The sequence below is a fragment of the Amblyomma americanum genome, chromosome 10 (assembly GCF_052857255.1).
Source record: "Amblyomma americanum isolate KBUSLIRL-KWMA chromosome 10, ASM5285725v1, whole genome shotgun sequence".
NCBI classification, from domain to species: domain Eukaryota; kingdom Metazoa; phylum Arthropoda; class Arachnida; order Ixodida; family Ixodidae; genus Amblyomma; species Amblyomma americanum.
The window spans coordinates 46,883,054-46,902,808 of record NC_135506.1 but is presented as its reverse complement, the minus strand read 5'-3'; the positions used below and the strand labels follow the sequence as shown (position 1 = coordinate 46,902,808).

The 19,755-nt window shown below is 46.6% G+C and overlaps 1 protein-coding gene across 1 annotated transcript; it reads left to right on the top strand.

The window, feature by feature from the left end:
* Positions 1–115: 115 nt before the first annotated feature.
* On the top strand, positions 116–18,906 carry LOC144108260 (uncharacterized). Its single transcript, XM_077641534.1, has 8 exons — positions 116–120; positions 573–738; positions 3,457–3,582; positions 6,715–6,951; positions 8,029–8,186; positions 10,488–10,815; positions 12,288–12,641; positions 17,945–18,906. Exons 1-8 carry the CDS (start codon positions 116–118, stop codon positions 18,131–18,133), a joined length of 1,563 nt encoding a protein of 520 aa, XP_077497660.1. The 3' UTR covers positions 18,134–18,906.
* The last annotated feature ends 849 nt before the right edge of the window (positions 18,907–19,755 follow it).

Sequence of the window (19,755 nt, the reverse complement as noted above, 5' to 3'; positions counted from 1 at the left end):
GGACATATTGTAGAACGAAGAGGCAGGGATATAATCGGTCGTTGACTGACGATGACCGTGAATATTGCTGCCACCCCTTGAACCTGATGTTAATGTTTTCTTCTTGCTACGCGACATGTGGTGAGAGCACACTGGCACAATCAAGATCACTGACTGGAGTTTTATGGTTCTTGATGTTATAGTCGATTGTTTAAACGCCTTGTCTTGAAACTAAATGGCCCTCTTTGAAATATGTGCTGCTGAGAACGACGTGCATTCTAGTCGTGACCACCACTCAGTACACGTTGCAATATTTCCGCCAGCATGACGGCACAAAATCACCCTACCAAACAATATACTGCTAGATTCTTAGTCCTACAGTTTCATGTTCCGTCCACAACGGAACAAATATAGATCCTCCAAGACTCAATACCTGCTCGGCGCGTCATGCGGGATTTACTGGTCTCTCATATGAATGTTAAAAAAAACTGAGGTCCAGTCACTCCCATATGATGTATTGCTGGCCGGATTTTTGCGCAGAGTTCAGTAAAGAGATGCGGAAATGAAAGCTAAGGATCCTCACCTCTACGCAGGCCTGAAAGTAATAATTGCGCTTTCACGAATTCTCAGCGTGGTGCCTCCGGTGCCTCACCCGGGTCACCCGACGTAGGAGGTGAGGAAGCGGGCAGCCGTCCCGGCTCCGGGGCGAGCAGCCAGAGTCCCGTGTCCTCGAGGAGCCCCGCCAAGAGTGACCTCAGGGTGGGTGAAATGAAGATGTTTCAACCTATATCTTTCCGTACACTTGGTGTAAACACAGGGTTGTGGAAGTATCGCTTTGCACGCGTTTTAAACGACGTGCTCTTATTGGAAGGAACACATCATACGCGCTGTCATCAATGTGCATTAATAAGGCTGCCATAGAGTGCATCCGTTTTTCTGTCGGAATGTTATGTTGTCTTTGCAGCTGTAAGCAGAATAATTAATGACACTATTGAAAACAGCGTAATCTACCCAGATTCACTTAGCCTGATCACAGCACTACATTTCAGATATACAATTGAGCCCTTAGTAGAAACAGGACACACAGCATAGAAAAAATCACAACGCAGGTGTGCATAATAAAATTCTGATGAGTGCCGAGCTAGGTTTGAATAGATGAAAATGAAAGAGCTGATCTATGTGCTGCACGAGCTCGCAGGCGTGAAATCAAGAAAGCCAACAAGCCCCATTGAGACTTTATGAAATTAATCGACAGCAATTTGCAGGCTAAATGGCAGACAGCTTGGGATAACGAAATAAAAAAGCCGCATTTTCTGAAGCCTATCCTGAACGAATGGAAGACCTGCACGCACAAGGGACGTTTCATAGAAGTAAATTTTTTTAGAAGTTTTAAAGAAGGAATCACCCACCTTATAAACAATCTACTACTGCAAAACAAGATAATGGTGTTTGTGAAAAATGGGGAGATCAACTGACAGTAAATCATATTTTGTTCTCGTGTGCGGAACTGGAAAAGCTAAGGCAGAAGTACTTTACTGAGTTTTGTAATGAATGCATTTCTTTTCACACAACTCTACTCTTAAGTTATGCATTAAATTGTTGACATGTCATGCGTTTTTAGCTTTTAAAGAGAAATAAATTTTCTTCAGAAACTTTAAGTTTCGGCCCCCTACTTCGCCTGATTTTTTTACACACTTCAGCCACTTTCCAATTCCTGAGAAGAAGGCTGAGGTCTTTTTTTGATTCGTTGGCAGCCTCAAAATCATTGACCAGCCAAAGATGGCCGCTGAGGTTACCCGGCCATCTTTGATATTGTACTTTTATCCACCTTTAACATTTAATTGCTCTTTCATTACTATGTAGTAAGAAAATAACACTTTAGGCTATCTACATGACCGATGTTTTTCACATATTTGTAATTTTCTGTCGAAAACAATTCTCTACCTTTAGCTTGGCACATGATAGCCTTAGAAGCTTATGCGCATTAAACCCAATACACCACAACACATAAGATGCAAAGAAATATATGTATTGGACGCACTTCCCATTATTTCCCGGAGGCGAGACCCGCTGCCACCTTGGTACCCTTTTCCTGCTGTATGTGATTTTACATTGACACACATTCACAAAAGCAGACCCCACAGTACGATGTAGAGCAAGGATTTTTCGCAGCAAGTGAGAAATAGAAGTACACGCCGACGGTTCTAAAACAGCCCTCTGTGTTAGGAGTGCGGTAGTACAAGGGCAATGCCAGAAATTAGTAAGTTTCCTCAGTGTGCTTCTGTTTTCACGCTAGAATGCTACGCTATTGTTGTAACTGTAGATCAAATAAAGCAGAAAAACATTGAAAACAGTGTTGTCCACACTGTATTCATCAGCACAATTACAGATAAACTCCAGAGAGGCAGTTGAATCCATAAATGCAGACATAATACGTAGTTTAGTAAAATCTGATAGACAAGGACATGCAATGAAGTTCTGCTGGGTCCCTAGTCACGTGTCAATCAGCGGGGACGAAAGCGCCTACCCATTTAACGCACTTGCCTGTAATGGTAGGTTAAGACAAGTAAACTTACCCAATAAAGACTGCATGAAGTTTCAACAAAATAAGCAGAACGAATCACAGGTTTCATGGGACAACGAGGTTAGCAACGAGCTGCACTTTTTAAAGCCCGCCTTGGGTAAACAGAAGACCAGTCGGCACCAGGAACATTTTACAGAAGTAACTTTACGTCGTCGATGGATTAGACACGGGCACCTTACACAACTTTCCATTTACGAAACAAGACATACCTCTTTGTTAAAGGCGTGGAGATGAGCTCAAAGTAAACCATGTGATGCTTTCATGTACAAAACTCGGAAAACCATGAAAGAAGTGCTTTACTCAATTTTATAATGAATGCATCCCTTTCCACCCAACGCTGCTCTTTGGAGATAACGCCATCGTTAACCTGTCTTGTGTTTTTGCTTTTTAAAAGAAGCACGTGTTTTTCAGAAACTGTATATTTTGATCCACTACTTCGGTTTATTATGTGATACACTTCAGCCACTCTCTGTTTCCGGAAAAAAGCCTGAAGTCTTTATTGGATTTTTTGGGAGCAACGCACAAAGGCGCCCGTGTGCTGTGCGGTGTCAGTGCGCGTCAAAGATCCCAAGGTGGTCGAAATCATTCCGGAGACATCAACTACGGTACCTCTGTCTCTCTTTCTTTTTCGCCTCCCACCTTCCTCCCTTGCCTCAAGGCTTGGCTGAGGTGTCCACCAAGAAGTTGTAGCGTCATTGCATCTTTAATTTCCTGATCGTCAATAGTTTTCTCTCCTCTCAATACTCCGCTATACAGACGAAAGACGACGTACGTCACGACCTCGGAAACGAGAGACCGCTGCCAAGCTGTAACTTTCGCGCTTTTAACGGCTACCACTAAAAGCACCTGCGCTCTGCTGTACAAAATCTCCCTGTCTGGACCTCGCTGCGCAGGTCAAGAGGAAACCGCAGGTGTCCCAGGAGGCGCATGACCATCAGAGTGACCCCCAGTCCTCGTCCAACGTGCAGCCCTACGACACTGCTCTCAGCGTGCAAACAAGAGAGATGGAAACCGAGAGGGTGGGTAAACACCACCATCTACCACGTTATCGTGGCTGCATTTAGTGTATGCGGATAAGCTGACAGGGACTGTGGCTGCAGCCTTGTCATTCCGCAAAACTATTCTTTGTAACAACCGATGGAATCAAAGTTTCATTACTTCTTCATTACTCGAGCTAACCTGTGTCGCAGGTAATTGCGATTCAGTTTACGAGGCACAGTAGAACACGAAGGAAAGAAAAGTGGCATATTTTTGCCTCACATGATTCCCAAGCGGCGGCTTTTTTCTCACCCCTTCAAGATGGAGGACATGTGCGGGAAAGCCACCTATGAGGAAGGTAAAAAAAAAGAACACAAAATGCGTGTCATATCACGCATGAAGCAAAGTTTACAGAATGTTGCAAACAATACGTCTACAAACTACCGCTGGCATATTTCAGGTCCTACACTGGGCAGGTGATACGCTTTGTTAACAAGATTTCTAGAGCGCAGAAAAAGCATGCGATGCGCTGCAAACCCCAGGGAACCTGGCCGCGCATTGTAAGGTTTGCGAAAATTCCCTTGAGAGCAAATGATGGAAATTTCCTTGACGAGATTCAACAATCGAATCACAAGAAAGATAATGAAAGCTTACCTCAAGCCTTCTATGGCATGCAGGGTGGACGTTTCAGAGCATCGTCAGTGTCTGGCCAAAGAAGGAGTGCAACGCCTAAAGCATGTTACTGGGATTCCTGCCACATGCGTGAGAAAGACAACGCAAGAGCGACTGAAACCTCTCGGGACGGGCTATCCTTGGTTTTTATCTTTTCTTTTTTTCTTCACCACTCCAGTCGAATTATTGTGCAATGATGTTTGTGTGAAGGAAATGTAAAGCAGTCAGTTGCGCCCTTTTGTACCTCCTACACCGTAGCGCACTTATTCACTTCATTTAATTCCGGAGTACACTCCGGAAGAATCGATACGAAGAATCGATAATTTTTAGTTTCAACTGTTTCGTCGCTCCTCGCATGATGATCACTGCGCAGCAGTCATCTCGCTGTTATACATGCAACTGCCTCTTTTACTCGCATACCGAAATGTTTAACCTGGGAAGTTACCCGTGGTGTCCTTAGGGTGGAATGTACAAGCTCCGTGTTGAGTGTTGGTATTGGTTGCCTCTAGTGTAATCCAGAGTAAGGGGTCTGCTGTGCGGCTTAACGGCCATTGATGAAGAGCAGCCTGTACTCGAAATGTTCGTCTAAGGCTACTGCGTCTTTAGCACTCCAAACGTAACCTCAGCAAACAGAAGTTTCAAACATCTGTGTGAGGGTAACAAAACCCCAGAGGAGAAGATTGCAATTAAATTTTCCGATAGGCGAAGAGCATACGGAGACGTGTAGGAAAAAGATCGGTTTTCAGTGGGATATGGGCCAGGCCACCGGAACTCAACAGTGCAGGGCCAAGTGTTGAACTCACCAGAATCACAACAAAGCTGATTTTAGGTCCATGTCCTTGCACAGCTTTTTCCAACATGTGCAGCCTAAGATGTTTCTTACAGGACACGCCACTCAGCTCGTTTTTCATCGTCTCAGCATTCGTCATCTTTCGAAAGTAAGAGGAGCTCTTGCCCTTGCTGCTCAGAAGCTTCTGGATTCCAACACTGCTACAGAACTCCACTGCACGGCCCAGAAGCAACCCCTTTGGCTGTATATTTCTGAGGAAGGCTGTGCATATTGACGAAGGTGCTATAAAACGAACTAACAACCACGAGAAAAAGGAGCAAAAGCTATGTGCTCCGTCTTTCCATGGCATCGTTTTTTGGTTGGCGCTTCAACATTTTGAGTATGTATCACATAGCAATGTAGAGAATACTGACAGGACTAAATTAACGCACGAGGCTTGAGTCTGCAGGTTGGAAAGAAAACATGCGTCCCAGATATATGAGCCCGAAGGAATAGAAAAGAAGTCTATTATCGAATACAACTCAAGAACGAAGCGGCAGATGGCCCTCAAACGATCCTCTCCAGCCAATGGCGTCGTCAGGTGTTCCCTCTTGAACGATTATTCTTTTCTCCTGCCTGACCGACCTCCTCGTGCCGCCTGGTGTGAAATCGAAGGGAGTGGCAGATGATTTGGCAATCATCATCATCTTTATCATCATCAGCCAGAGTACACCCACTGCAGGGCAAAGGCCCCTTCCATGTCTCTTCAGTTAACCCTGTCCTTTGCCAGCTGCGCCAACGTTATGCCCGCGAACTTCTTAATCTCAATCGCCAACCTAACCTTCTGCCGCTTCCTGCTACTCTTGCGCTCTCTTGGAACCCACTCCGTTACCCTGAAGGACCAACGGTTATCCTGCCTTCGCACCAATTGCGCTGCCTAAGCCCATTTCTTCCTCTTGATTTCGACTTGGACGTCGACAAGCATTTCGACTGCGGCGGCGTGCTGTGTATCGCATTTATCACCGTTGCCACTGACTGCCGGGCCCGGTACAGCTATTAATACTTAAAGAATGAAACAATTGATGTGATTATGCATTCCGGACAAGGTCTTGTATCGTCCCCTAGGTCTGTAGTAAATTGATGCCAATGTACTCCCTGGTGCTTCGTTTCAGCATTCTAGATAACGTTGTGGACGACTGTGCACAGTGTAACATGTGTATGTCTAAACAACACGTCTGTTGTTAACGAACGTTGTGGCTAAAAATGTTGCCATGTAATGAACACGTACACCTGATGCAAATCTTAGCATTATACATACCCAAAAATTCTGAACAAAATCATTGTTGAGCGGGAAACCATTTATGAACGTCATTTTTTCATATACTGCAAAATTTCATTACAACAATCAATATATCCCAAGATCACCCGGCGGCAGTCCTGTATGTTTTCTTCTATAAGCGTTCCCTATCGGTTTTGTATGGCAGTATTAACTCTTCGACGCGATTGATGAAAACACATTGAAAGAAAGGTGCGTCAACATGTCGAAAGAATGAACCATTATATTTCTACATTTCCATAGCACTGTGTTACAATTTTCCAATTTTCAAAATGTTTGTCCGTGAAGGTTGGTGATGACATAGGGCTGCTGATGCGTGCTTCGAGCTACAGCCCGCAGCCTTTGTAATGCACTTGTTCATGCCAACCTGTGTAATTCGCGCCATGTTTCTTCCAGCGTGTGGAGGAAGGCGGCGGCGTCGGTGTTGAAGAGGCCGAAGGCTGGTGGGGCTGGTGCACCTGGTTCAACGTGTGGCTGGGCTTAGGCGTGTTTGGCATAGTGGTGGTGTTGCCCCTGGGCCTCGTTCTGCTGCCCGACGAGGGACACATCTACCCGCGTGGCCCGACTGGTAACGAATCGGGGGAAAGGACTGAAAGGACACCTCGCAAGCCACGAGCTCCCCTGATACCTCTGGTAAGAAGTGATAATAAGCAGCCAGAGCTTCCCTTGATGAGCGAGGGATTGAGAAATAAGCTTTATCTTCGGGCGAAACTCGAGCCAGAATCCATTAAGCAATGGAATGTTTTGTTCGCTGCCGTCACAGGCACCTCCCTTGTATTACATCTTGAGGGCATGAAGGACCCACAAAGTCAAAGAGTCTACTTGACAGCGGTAACGGGACACTTGATGACGAAAATAAGAAATCCGCTCCAGGATCATTCGCTCGTAGGTTCTGTCATCTCCTGAATTCTGATAGATGATAGATTCTGTATTTCTAATAGGAGAAATTTGTGAGGATACTTTTAACCCTTGAATTTTAGAGGGAGGGTGTGCATTATTCAAACACATGTGAAGTAAATACATAATATAAATATAAATTAAAAGAAGGGGCCAGTTCAACTGGCTGTTGATTTTCTTGTAAAGTAAGACGTAATGTTCTGGTCACGTCTTCAGCCTGCGGGTGTGCCTTCGAACCTCATGGTGGAACACTCGCAACAACTATAAAGACGAAAACTCTGAAAGTGTAGTGCTATGGTTCTTTACATCTTACAGAAGTTTAAGTTTGACATGTGCATTGAATGCCCCACTACAGGACTGCAAACAGACCTCATTGCCTGATGACTTTTGACAGGAGGTCTGCGTGTGTGCGTGTGTAAAAATCAGTGGTTCCAGCTTCTTGCAGCAAGCCTACGACTTTCAAATACGCGGAATGTTTACCAGAAACGGGGAGCCAAAGCATATTATTTTAGGAAAATCGACGAATAAAACTTCTGAATTTCCTCGTTCGCTACTTCCTTCGGGACAGCATCGACCGGAGTCAAGCACACTGTTTGTGAAGACATCGATATCTCAAGACCAAACTATTATTACACAGCGTGTATTGCCCCATCACAAGATGATTTTTCTGATGCTGTGCTGGTGTCACGGCAAAGTGTAGTGAGATGAAAATATCGGTTTAAAGAGTTTTTTTCATCTGCAGTAACGTATTACGTTGGACGTTATTTCCCACTACCACCCATGCTCGCATCCGCGTCACTCTTTTCGCTCTAGGAAACGGCTTACAATGAAAGCGAGCTGGAGCGTCCACCAAAATGTGCCTTCCCAGACAGGGCCATTGTGGAAAATCTTACGGCGCCATACCCTGGACAAGCCAAGCGCACTATAACGGGCCCCCAATACAGGCCCCTCATATGTGTCGTGGATGCCTCGTGAGTAGAACAGCTCGGTTTGTTGCCTTTTTACTTTTAGTGTCAGCTGTTAACAACCTTTTCCTTGTGGCAGTTGTGGCTCTTTTGACTACGAAGTACTCCAGTTTAGGGGCTTTCTAAAGGAGTTTTTTAAACGAAGTTTAAAGAAGTTTAAGCCATGTTGAAAACTCATGGTCAATTTTTGGGGAGTATTTTCATGGAACCCTGCTATATGAACTCGTAAGTGAACCCACAGCCGTGAGTACCTGTAGGCTGCGGAGAAATTGAGGATGGCTCTCAGACCAGCAACAGAACGGGCGGTGGCATGCTTGTTTGAATCCAGAAAACTTTTTCCTGCAAACTACAGATTTCGCCGGTAATCGAGTTAGGAAACAATAACAGCGATGTTTTTCGAGCGGTGACACACCGATTAGGATGCTGAAGGCGCTGAAGAAAATAGAACGGACAAGGCGTAAAATCTGCTGAAGAGCGGGTACGATTTTTGTTATTGGGAGTTTCTATAGAAGTGAATACTTTGTGAAGCTTTCATAATTATTGAAACGTTCTGAAGTGAAGCATTGGCGATTTGTTTACCAATATCGAACAGGTCTAAGTCAATATAAGTAAGCTTAGGGAAGGAAAAAATCTAATTTTAACGATATTTAACGATGTCTTGTGCCGATTGTGGAATGGTTGAAAGGTTCTATGAAGGTGTCGAAAAACGATAGATAAATAACAGTGCTGTTCACTGCACTTCATGAAATCCTTTATGAAGCTTCGAAATATGCGGGCAGGCAAGCAGTAAATAAACAAGACGTGGCTTCCACCATCGCAGTGAATGTCTATAATAAAGTTACCAGAAAAACTCGTTGGACGTTTACCCTTCGGTTAATACGAATCGCCAAGACAGCTGGGTGGCGTTAGATAAATGGAAAGGGCGTGGTTGTGCTCGGTAACTCTGAATGTAGGATGTCAGCTGAAGTTGTGCCGCTACATTCGCATTAAGCGCCACTGGTAATTTTTACTGGATGCTTTTCCTGAGATTGTTAAAGTAGCCTAGCCTAGTGACCAGAAATGAGATGTGGGGTGTGTTGGTAGAGGTGTAAGTCAGCATGCGTTGATCTTTCGACCGTACGCCACTCAAATCTCACACAGTTGCCGACGACGACAGTATATCGATGAACAACACTCCTACAGATGTCGCTGTCAAATTAGCATGTGAACCACGAATACCGTATTTCTCACACTGGATGACAAGATGTGTGCACTAAAAGGAGGTTTAAACATGAGTAGACTTCATAACATGCGCTCTTTTCGGCATCGTACAAGAAGTGCTGTTGGCCGAGGTGCGATTTGCATAGCATAGTATTTTGAGGCCTCGAATTTGCGTAGTCTTGAAAAAGGAGCTGTGTGAAGTAGTCGGGTGGAAGTGTGCCGTGGAGTAAGCAGACGTGAGAAGCCCAATTTTTTCAAAAGCGCTCTTCAACAGACTTTGCATAACAACCTTACCAAGATGATTACAGAGTGCGAAACCGAGGAGCTGGCAGAGTAGGTAAGCTGCAAAATGACAAGGTCTACCTGAAAAGAAAGGGTCTCATTAACGAGGTACAGCATGAACGTCTCGAATCCTGCAGTTAGAACCAAACTATCAGAACTGTTTTCTTTTCGAAATGGTATCAATTAGGGTTTAAAAGAAATCGATGGTGACACCGCAGGAAGGTCAGAGAAAGCACTGCAGCAGCATGAAAAATACAAAGCAAGCGAGGAAGTACCAGTCATAAAATCATTTTTGGGGCCACATGTAGTTAGAAGCAAGAGTGAAATTGCCGTCGCGACTTCAGATAAGGCTGTTCAAGTGAAGCAATTTTACATTTTCAGAGCAGATAGAAACAACGAAGGGCAAATTAAAAAAGATGGCGTACGTATGCGGTGGTTGTTCTCTGTATATATGGACGACATAAGGCTGAATACCTTACTTTCGCGGCTGTAGTGGGATGCGCGCGTTCGTTATGAAGCCATTTTTTTCTCAGCGTCCAGTTGCTAATCGCTTTATCTCTTTTCTCGATTGCATATCTAACTCTTTTATTTTAATGAGCCTACGCAGTGCGACGTATCGCGCTGCAGCTTCTAACCGATGTCTAGAAACACACATGAGTTCGGAAGGGGACGGCGTCTGTGCTTGTGCTTGCTGCAGGAGAGGGGTTGATGTGTGCCCTGGAGGCCACTCTGAGTTCTGATATTTAGCCACTAATACTTACTTTACCCTCCGCTGGTCAGATAAGCTTCATGGACATATCCGTATCTTGTTTCCTCTGGGCGCAGGTACATATACAAACGAGAATCAAGCATGGGCTTTGGTTACGATGTCAAGGCTGTCCCCACTCAGTACTGCACAGCTCTGGTGTACTACGCCGCGACGTTTGTCAAAGGCGGCACCGTCGAGCTCAAGCTTGGAGCTCCGTGGGGCACTCGGGCTCTGAGGGACCTCCACGATGCTTCAAAAGCCAAGCACCGCAACCAGACCATTGACGTCTACCTGACCATCGGCGGGTCACGAGAAGACAGCTTCGGAATAGGAGATGTGATCACTCATGATGCGAAATGGCCGTATTTCAGCGAATCCATTAGGACGCTTCGCACAGACTTTGAGGTGAGATATACTGAATTACTCTTTAGAGCCTGCCTCTTTCGTGCTCACTATATCACTTATGTTGCTCGCAGCTTTGTTGGGAAGCGACTTACAAACGCGGTCAGCCTGTGCCGGTCATCCTGACAAATTATGACAGCCCGCAGTGGCATATTCAAGACGCATGCCGATCGTGAAACGCTAGAAAGTACAATAATTATTGTTGATTGTATGTCTGATCGGCCTTTATTAGCCCAAAGACGGGTGGCGCTGTATTTTTTCCGAGACCTGCTGCGAAACAGGGCTGCAGCTAAGGTGATGAGACTGCGTAGAAGCATATGGGACAGCGTACGTTCAAATTAACCTCCCGAAAGCAAGCAAAAGAATATTCTGCTGTCCAGTGTGACCACCTCTGAAGTGACTGGAAGTTTACACACGCGTTACTGAGTATATCCTGGCAGTCTTCACTTTCTAATCTGAAAATAGCTTAGAAAAGTCAATCATTGCTCATAAGCAGGGGGACAGCGTGACCATTTAATAGGCCACGCTGCTCTGCAGTGCTCTTAAGTATTTTTTTATAGAAAACGTGCACTTCACGGTTTCTGCGTTTATTTATTTAGATTTTTTCATGCGACTTCCTGCAGGAAGAGTCGGTGTAAGCGTCAGCTGTGCACTCCTGATGTTACTAGCCACCTACAAATGTAAAACTTCCGCAAGCAAGAAAGAAATGGAGTCTGCAGTAAGAAAAGAATCGGATTTTAGTTTAATGTACGGAAAGTGTGCGCGCTTTGTTCAGTAATATCAAAGCCAGTCAAGCGGCCTCTAAGCTCTGTCAACCGTGAAGTGACAGCGTGGGAGCCAAGCGCTCCAACCTTCAAATGACGGCACCCTGCTTTTGTTACCTCCGTAAACGAAGGGCACCGCTGGTTTTAGCCGTCTGTGCCCACCCTTTGGTCCATAAAACACTGCCTCTCATTACTTAACCGATTGCTTCTTGCTAATTTATCTACCTAATTTCAGAACAGTATTGGGCTTGAACCAGTGACACCTTGTTATGTTGCTTTTCAAGTCTTAGGGTAACCGGGATCATTAACCTATTGCGCCCTTTTATGCCCCTACGGAGGGCATCAATGAAACGTCAACTGCCTCCGCCTTGGTCTGCATTCTCCTTAATCGAAGAGCATGACTGGCTTGAACCGACTGCGTCCTGACCTTTTTCCTCCTTAATAACATATGAGCTTGAACTGACTGCACCCGTCTCTGTTGCCTAGCTATTCTCAGGGCAACCCTAAGTTTCATTCTAATGCACCGTTCTCTGTTTCGTATTTATCCCAGAGACATCCTTTAACTTGAACCGAATGCTCCTTTCGCTGATACCTCTTAACCGCAGAGAAAAATCGAGGTTGAACCGACTGTGCCGTGCTTTATTTTCCTCTAATCCTAGTGCATCAGAGTTAACCTCTCTGCGCCCTGCTTTTTTTCTTCCCTAATCACAGGGCGTCAATCTCGATTGGAACAGGCCGGGAGACGAATGCAGCCGTCACATCGGCGATGATAAACTGAGCAGGGGTCTCAGGAGCTTCATTTCCTTCTTGAAGAAAGGCGAGGGCCTGAAAGTGATGCTCACGGTTCCCCCGCTGCTGCACTTGACCGAATTCTACAATCTTTCGGCCCTGCTGCCAGATCTGGACTTCGTGGTCGTGGCCACGCACAAGCTTCGTCGTCCAGGAGTAGTTGCGTGCACTGGCGAGCGGGTCCAGGCAGCCGCTGCCTTCCTCAGCATAAGGGAACACTTCCTGAAACAGGTGGACGCTGGGTCTGCGCTCCGCAAGTTCGCCTACAGCATTTCGGTGGGCCGTAGTCATCTTTCACTCTAGTAGCAGTAACCGCAGCGCCTAATATACGACGTCTTCTGAAAGATGAAAACAATAGCAATGTGCTACCACTGACCCGTCGCGGTGGCTCAGTGGTTAGGGCGCTACCTGTGCTACCTCTGACAATGTGCTACCTCTGACACGACTGTCCATTATTTGGGCGTCACCCGTAGCCTCTAGCTTTGAAGCTGGTGGCCCCAAACCACAGTTTTTTAGGCAGAAGTTCGATTCACGTGTTCTCATGGGAGCCACGCTTGTTTTTTGTATTTTCTTCCTTCTTAACGTAGCCTGCTTCCAAGGGAAACCTATTTGTTTCGCATAGCCTTCACATAAAAAAATACAAGCGAGGCGAGCTCGCTACGAGTTTAGCACGAACCGGGGGGGGCAAGATGAATATGTGTGGTCATGCCTTATATTCTTGTACTGACCGCCATTTCTCAGTGTCTTTCCCGTTTGTTTACTAAGCCCCTGCTCGTGCCATTGAATCGCAGTCGTGGCAGTCGCATTTTGATGGGGGTGGACTGCGAAGAAGCCTTTTTGCTTTTCGCGTAAAGTTGTTGCGCAGGCCTCGGCTATGGCGTCCCTCAAAGCTGGCGTGCAGCTTCTTACATTAAACGACAGATACCGTACCTATCCGCGTTCACCTCGTGCCCAAGGAAAAGGAGCTCACATCACTTTAACAAAAGCAGTAAAATAGCAGCATTTCATGATATATATCGTGCTTCTTTAATGACATTGTCTTAATGTAATGTCACTGGGCGAGGGCAAATACATGGAAGGCCGGCTTGCAGTCTCTATGAAGGCTCTGACAAAGTGTGGATGATCCGGGTCATACAGAAAAGGGTCTTATCTGGGAGGGCCTAGATAATGAACCCTTATCTGACCCGGGCCGAGTTAAGTTTTTTCTTTTCGAATCTGTTCCACCATTAATCTTGTTCGAATTTGATGACTTGGCCCGAAACGACGGACATATTGCAGAGATAGCGAAGCGGTGCTGTGTAGACATCTCCTGGATCTACCAGCCCCCGCAGCGAATTAAAGAACGGAATATAATGGGAGGGTAGCATTCTTATATTGCAACAGACCCGGAGACGAATCTGCATGAAATATAGTCTGTTGCGCGTAGATTAAGAAAACCATTAATGGTATGTGGGCAGGCGAAGCGCAGATGGGGCTCGAGGTCATGCATCTAGAGTATACCACCAACAATAGCAGAGATTTATACGTATAGGAGTTCTCACGTGTAACGAATATTTTTGTCACGAAGGGTCAATTCATTAGGTAAATAACAAAGAGCCATACATTTTAGTGTTTTTGGTCAGGCCGATGCTGAGATTTGAACAATTGCTTTCGCTAACACGAAGTGACGTATACCTCCTTTGCCAAAAGTAACCGAGCGACAGGTTTTTCTTTCTCACCCGTATAAGAGAGGCTTTGAGGCACCCCTAAGGACCGAAAGGTGCGAGAACGTGAGGACGAGTGTTCACCTGGCTTTACACAGATTCAGAGCTTAAGGGCTTCCATAATTTTTTCGTTACGCGGCTAAGAAAGAAGCCACCGTTTCCCAGTTACTTTTGGGAAAGACGGTAAATTCGTGAATTTTTAAGTCACGTGAACCCGAGTTATGGTATTAGACATGGTTTTGGTTTCCCTTTCAGGCCGGCGCCGACATATACAAGTTGGCCAACCGAACTAAAGTGAAATATCTAGTGCCAATCAAGCGCATTTCAGACGTGTTTATCCACAGGAAGATAATGCCCGGCAAGACATGCTATTCTGGCGTGTGCTCGCTGTGGCCGGTAGATGGCGACAGCCTGGAAGAGTGCTCTGTGGTTATGGGCAGTCGGACTATCAACAAAGAACGCGGCATCGAGCAGGAGGTGGGTATTGCTGGCAGCGAATGAGCATACAATGCATAGTGGGCTGGAAAAGACAAACCAAAGTTCGCCAGATGGACGTGGCATAAGTTCGGTACTATCGCAGTCGTAAGAGGAAATAGGCCTGTCTAGTTGCCTCCTTTACCCTGGTTGTGCTTTTGATGGAGCCCTGTTATCGCAAATTTGGATGGCAGTAGAAACCCAGCAGTGCGCATAATTATTCACTGTATTATACGTGCTTAGCAGTAGCTTAGCCGACGGAACAATTCGTCGAGCTCCTTTTCAAAATCAAATTTGGGTTTGGTTTCTGGGGGTTTCACGTCCCAAAGCGACTCAGACTGTGAGGGACGCCGTAGTGAAGGGCTCCGGAAATTTCGGCCAACTGGGATTCTTTAACCTGCACTGACATCGCACAGTACACGGGCCTATAGAATTTCGCCTTCATAAAAATTCGACCACCGCGGCCGGGATCGATAAAATCTCATTTTCATCAAAGCACTTCTCCACGGCGACACTGCAACAACACACAAGAGATTCAGTGGACATAGTTCAATGAAGTAGGCCTTGTTGAAGTTTAAACGTTTTTCAAGAGCTTACAGTACTCACACATAACGCATTTTAGAATTGGACTCCCAGCCAACCACAAACGAAACGCTCAGTACGGCTGCCACTTCATGTCCGCTACCAAACATCGCTGTTATGTTCCGACACCATCAACCAGTTATGAACGTTCCTGTAGCAAAATAAAGTATAAAATATAAAATGTCAGCGATCTCCTTTGGCGCTAAGGCAGTTCCGTGTCATATGCTCTGAATACAAAGAATCAAAGCCACATTCTTGGTTTGAGTCGCAGGGCCGTCTTAAAACACGGTAGAGGAAGCAACTGATTAGGGTAGGAGAAATTTTATTTTCATCATTGTTGTAATAGCGTGAAATACACGGGCTACAATGGGTTCCGTGCATTTTCAGCCTGCTCATTGCCTGGACCGCTTCTCTGTACTCATGGGACGTACTGCACTATCACGCTCAATACGATTTGCAAAGCCCGGCCGCGTGGCTGGAGCGGTTACCGGAAGCATGGTGGCGCCGTCAAGCGGCGCGCTTGAACACGAAAGGGAAATGATTTTGCTGGTGCAGCAGTGACCCTTCTCCCCTGTGCCTTCTGGTCTTCAAAGAAGCACAGCGTGGTCGCATCGTCAGCGCTAACGCGGCGACATTTGTGTGACAATGCAAGGCGCATATCGCAGTTGATCTCAGATTGTGTGGAGCAGACGGCGCGGGGGATGCAGTTGACTGGTGGAACACCATAATCCTTTCCACTGTGTTTTCAAGCACGCCGCTTGTTGGCGCCACCGTGCGTCTTGAAAGTGCTGCGGCCACACGCTCGTGCGTTGCAAGTCATGCTGAGCGCGATAGTACACACATCGAGGAAGTTTGGTCCCTCCCAAAAAAACTCTCCCTACTTTCACTTGCACATATATTAACGTAGCAAGCGACTACTCTACTGTCGAACGCTTTTGTCAGCCGCATGGAACAGCACATTTTTCACATACTTAGTGACCGCTCTGTGGATTGGCTCCTTGGGGCGACGATGAAGCCTTTCGTCTCGGCACAGAGAAATTCGTTCCGTAGTTCACTGCATGTCGCGGCACAGTGGCGCTTACTGCATGCGCGTCAGTGGCTTAAAAGAAGATTTCAATGCTGCGTACCGAAGCAGAACACGCTGATAATCCGGTCTTGTGTATCGTGCAAGGTGCTCGTGAAGCAACAGCGAAGGAATAAGTGGGACCTCCGGTGTCGAAACGACTGATGCTTCACACACGCACCGCCATGTCCTCGCGACGAAACGGCTGCTGCTGACATTTATCTCTTGCGCAGAGTATCAATGACCATTCGTTGCTTCAGCCCGTATTCGCGGCTTGAGTGGTATGTCCAGTGCAGCACGTTGCTGCCCAGGTCGACGATAACCATTCTTCTGTATCACGCCAATCGCAGCTAAAGAAGTGGGTGCGCGGCGGAGAGGTCGACGCGTCACGCACCGCCATGTTAGCCCATAGAAGCTGATCCTGACCCGGACTGCCAGCGCAAGGAAAGCAACACTAAGCGTTCCGCGAATTCGCTCTCGGCTTCAGATGCGCAGTTTCTACAGCATACTGCCGCGCAAGGAGGCGATGATCCGGTGATTTGTATCACCACAAACAAGCGTGATGCAGCAAGAGCAGAGGCTACAAGCGAGCCAACAGTGAGGAGGAAGTCGACGTCGGCACTTGTGAGCGCGGTGAACCGGCAGCTGCCGCTACGTGGCTGATAGACACTCGGGAACAGGTTTTTAAAATCATTTATGGTGTAGTGCTGTATTCAAGACGACGCCCTCTTGTTTGGAAAAGTAGCAAAATAATCTGAGTGCTTTGTTTTACTCTATATTTTGTGACGGCTTTAAAAAAGGGCTTTTTCATTTCACCTCTTAATGCTGGTTGCACTACTTTATTATACGGAGTTTCAAACGAGACGGCAGCCATCTGTTTTCTTACTCAGGCTAATTTAGGCTTACAGTGAAGGGAGGAATCAAATAGTAGAGAGCGCGGGACTTCGAGTTTTGTTTCATAGAAACGTCATATTTATGCGAGCGTCGTATTCACACTTGAAACATTGACAAACAACGCATCGCATATTTCTGGCGCCACACACGCCAGCATGGCAGGACATGCGCAGGACATGCGCATCGACGTAGAGGAAACAAACACGACATGCGGACTCTTTCCTGTTTGTTTCCCCCCCTACGTCCCTCTTTTCCTTTGCGCAGTTCCATTATGCATCCTAGTTCGAAATAAGAACTAGCCTTCCCTGCCCTTTCACATTTCCAGCAACTTGCATTTCGTGGGTATTAGCGATCATGAATTAAGACACGTGCCATCACCACATTTTGTACTGTGAGCTCCTGAGGACCATATATCCATTTTGCTAAGCTGCTAAAAACACTATATATTAACTTATGTTCATCAGGCGAATTCGAACTACTATACTACGCGTTTAACACAGCATAATATGTTTTTTTATGCAAGCAGCGTAGTGATGTAAGCATACGTTCAGAGACTGAAAATAGACACAGCGTAAATGTAGGAAGATTCGGCATATTTAGACTACTTTTGAAGGCATAAAAGTTGGGCAGAATATACACATAACAAAGAAATCGAGCCTGGTGGCACCTGCTGCCATGCCGTTCCAAGGGGGACGATCTTAGCACGCATCCATCAGTCATGTATGACTTTGCCTTCGAAAGAACGTAATCATGCTTGCTGTGACTATCATGTCTACCTGGTTTCCCCGGCCCAAAGAAAACACTTCTACTTTATTGTCGTCTGCCATTATGTAGGTCTATGACCGAATGCGCCCTCCGCGCAGGTGGCCGCGATGGCGGGACCCGAGCAGCTGAGGTTGCGCATGCGCAGATCGTACGAGGATGGCATGGGCGACACACCCGTGGCGGTGTTTGACGCCATCATGGACGACATCCACGGACAGTGCAGCGAAACGGGCTCTGACTCGGACTCGCCCTTGCTCCAGGCCATCGCGGAGACAGGACCTGCCTGACACTACGTCGTCGCTGGTCCGGCACACTGACCCTACCTAACAGTGACGCCCCCGACTTGCAGCGGGCGTTTCAGTTCGCTGGTTATTAGATGACTCCTTGGGGTGTAAAAACTATGATTCTTAGCATAACTTCTCTGGTCCGGGTGCTGGTCCTTTGGGGTAATTTCTGTGGCGTTCATGTTTCTTTGTTCAAAAAAAAAATCTCATAGAAGACCAGCGCATTGCTAGGAACTGATGAACGCCGTTACTTTGTTTAATTTTAATCTGTTTCTTATATAATACCTTCGGCGCCTTGTATACACTTCGTGATCTTTTTTTCTGCCATGAATTTGTAATTGGGAAATGCGCAGGCACGGGTTATTGTAACGTCGGCAATCCTTACGTTTTTTTCTTTGTCCATCATCGTTTTCAGTATTGGTCTCATTAATCTATGATAGATGCAGTAATATAGTACAATTAATCCTTACTTATACTATTTGCCGTTATTCACGCCTGTTTTTTTCTCTCCGCCAGGAAAGCCTTTGCTTTCGCTATTTACAATAATTACCGCCCCTGCAGTAGAGATGTTCTAACATAGGGCCCACAGGCCATTGTCAAACTCGTTAGCGGTTTTTCTTAAGGCGTATTCTACAGTTTTCCTGGCGAAATAAAGACTGATTGATTTATTTATTGATTGATTGATTGACGTACTAGTAACGGCAGTGCGCACAGGCGGCATATAGGTAGAAAGGTTTGCTTGCGCATCGAGCAGGGCGCAAAAATTGAACGGAAGAGTGAGTGTGATCTGGGAGAGTGACTTGTTTGAATCTTGTATCCATGCCTCATGATTTTCAGCGCGAATCATCGATGACCCACAAGTTTTATTTTAACATGATAGCGTTAAGGAACCTCCATGACTACAGCGCAATGAACGGGACGTATAAGAAGGGCACAGGCAGTGACCCTGTCCCTGCCTGTGCCCTTCTACGCCCCGTTCGTAGCAATTTATTCATGAATTATCGAAACCAACTCACCCAGCAGCTTACGTTTTTTAAGGACCCCATTCTGCAGAAAATACGGCGTTGCTGTCGCCGTCGGTTTGAGCGAAAACTCCCCGCAGAAGCAATCTAGCCGGGCCACCTTGCGGGGTCATGGTAACCTACCCACCGAATTGTGAGCACGCCGACCACTATGACAGACGGCAGATAAATTAATGATAGGTCGTGGGGGGGGGGGGGGGGGGGGCTGCAAGCAGCCGTCTCGAACTGACGCACGTTCGCATCGCTCCGACTTTTCGAAGCTTTTTGGCCCGGACGTTTTTGGGCTAGGCTCCCAAAAATGGATGGGCCAGTGCCATCGTGTTCCTTGTCACCTGTGGGCAACAGTTTCAACGCTTCCATGTCGAAGACTACCACAGGAAACCATCCGGATACATCCGATACGCCCACCGCCGATGCCGCCAACATGGCTCCCGGGGAGCCGCAGCAAGCCGCCGAGGCAACATCGCTTCGTAGCGGCACAGATAACGCGGCGCAATCTGTCGCTGTGCTCGACGCCGACGCAAACATGACGGACGACGAATCCAGCCAAGTGGTTGCGGCGATACCTGTCTCCAATCCCTTCTCTGTTCTTTCCACGGAAAA

Bases quoted from the DNA above. Each gene is read 5' to 3' on its own strand.
- LOC144108260 (XM_077641534.1), top strand. The intron at 6,952-8,028 runs GTAAGAAGTGAT...TTTTCGCTCTAG, and splicing joins GAGCTCCCCTGATACCTCTG to GAAACGGCTTACAATGAAAG. The intron at 10,816-12,287 runs GTGAGATATACT...CCCTAATCACAG, and splicing joins CGCTTCGCACAGACTTTGAG to GGCGTCAATCTCGATTGGAA.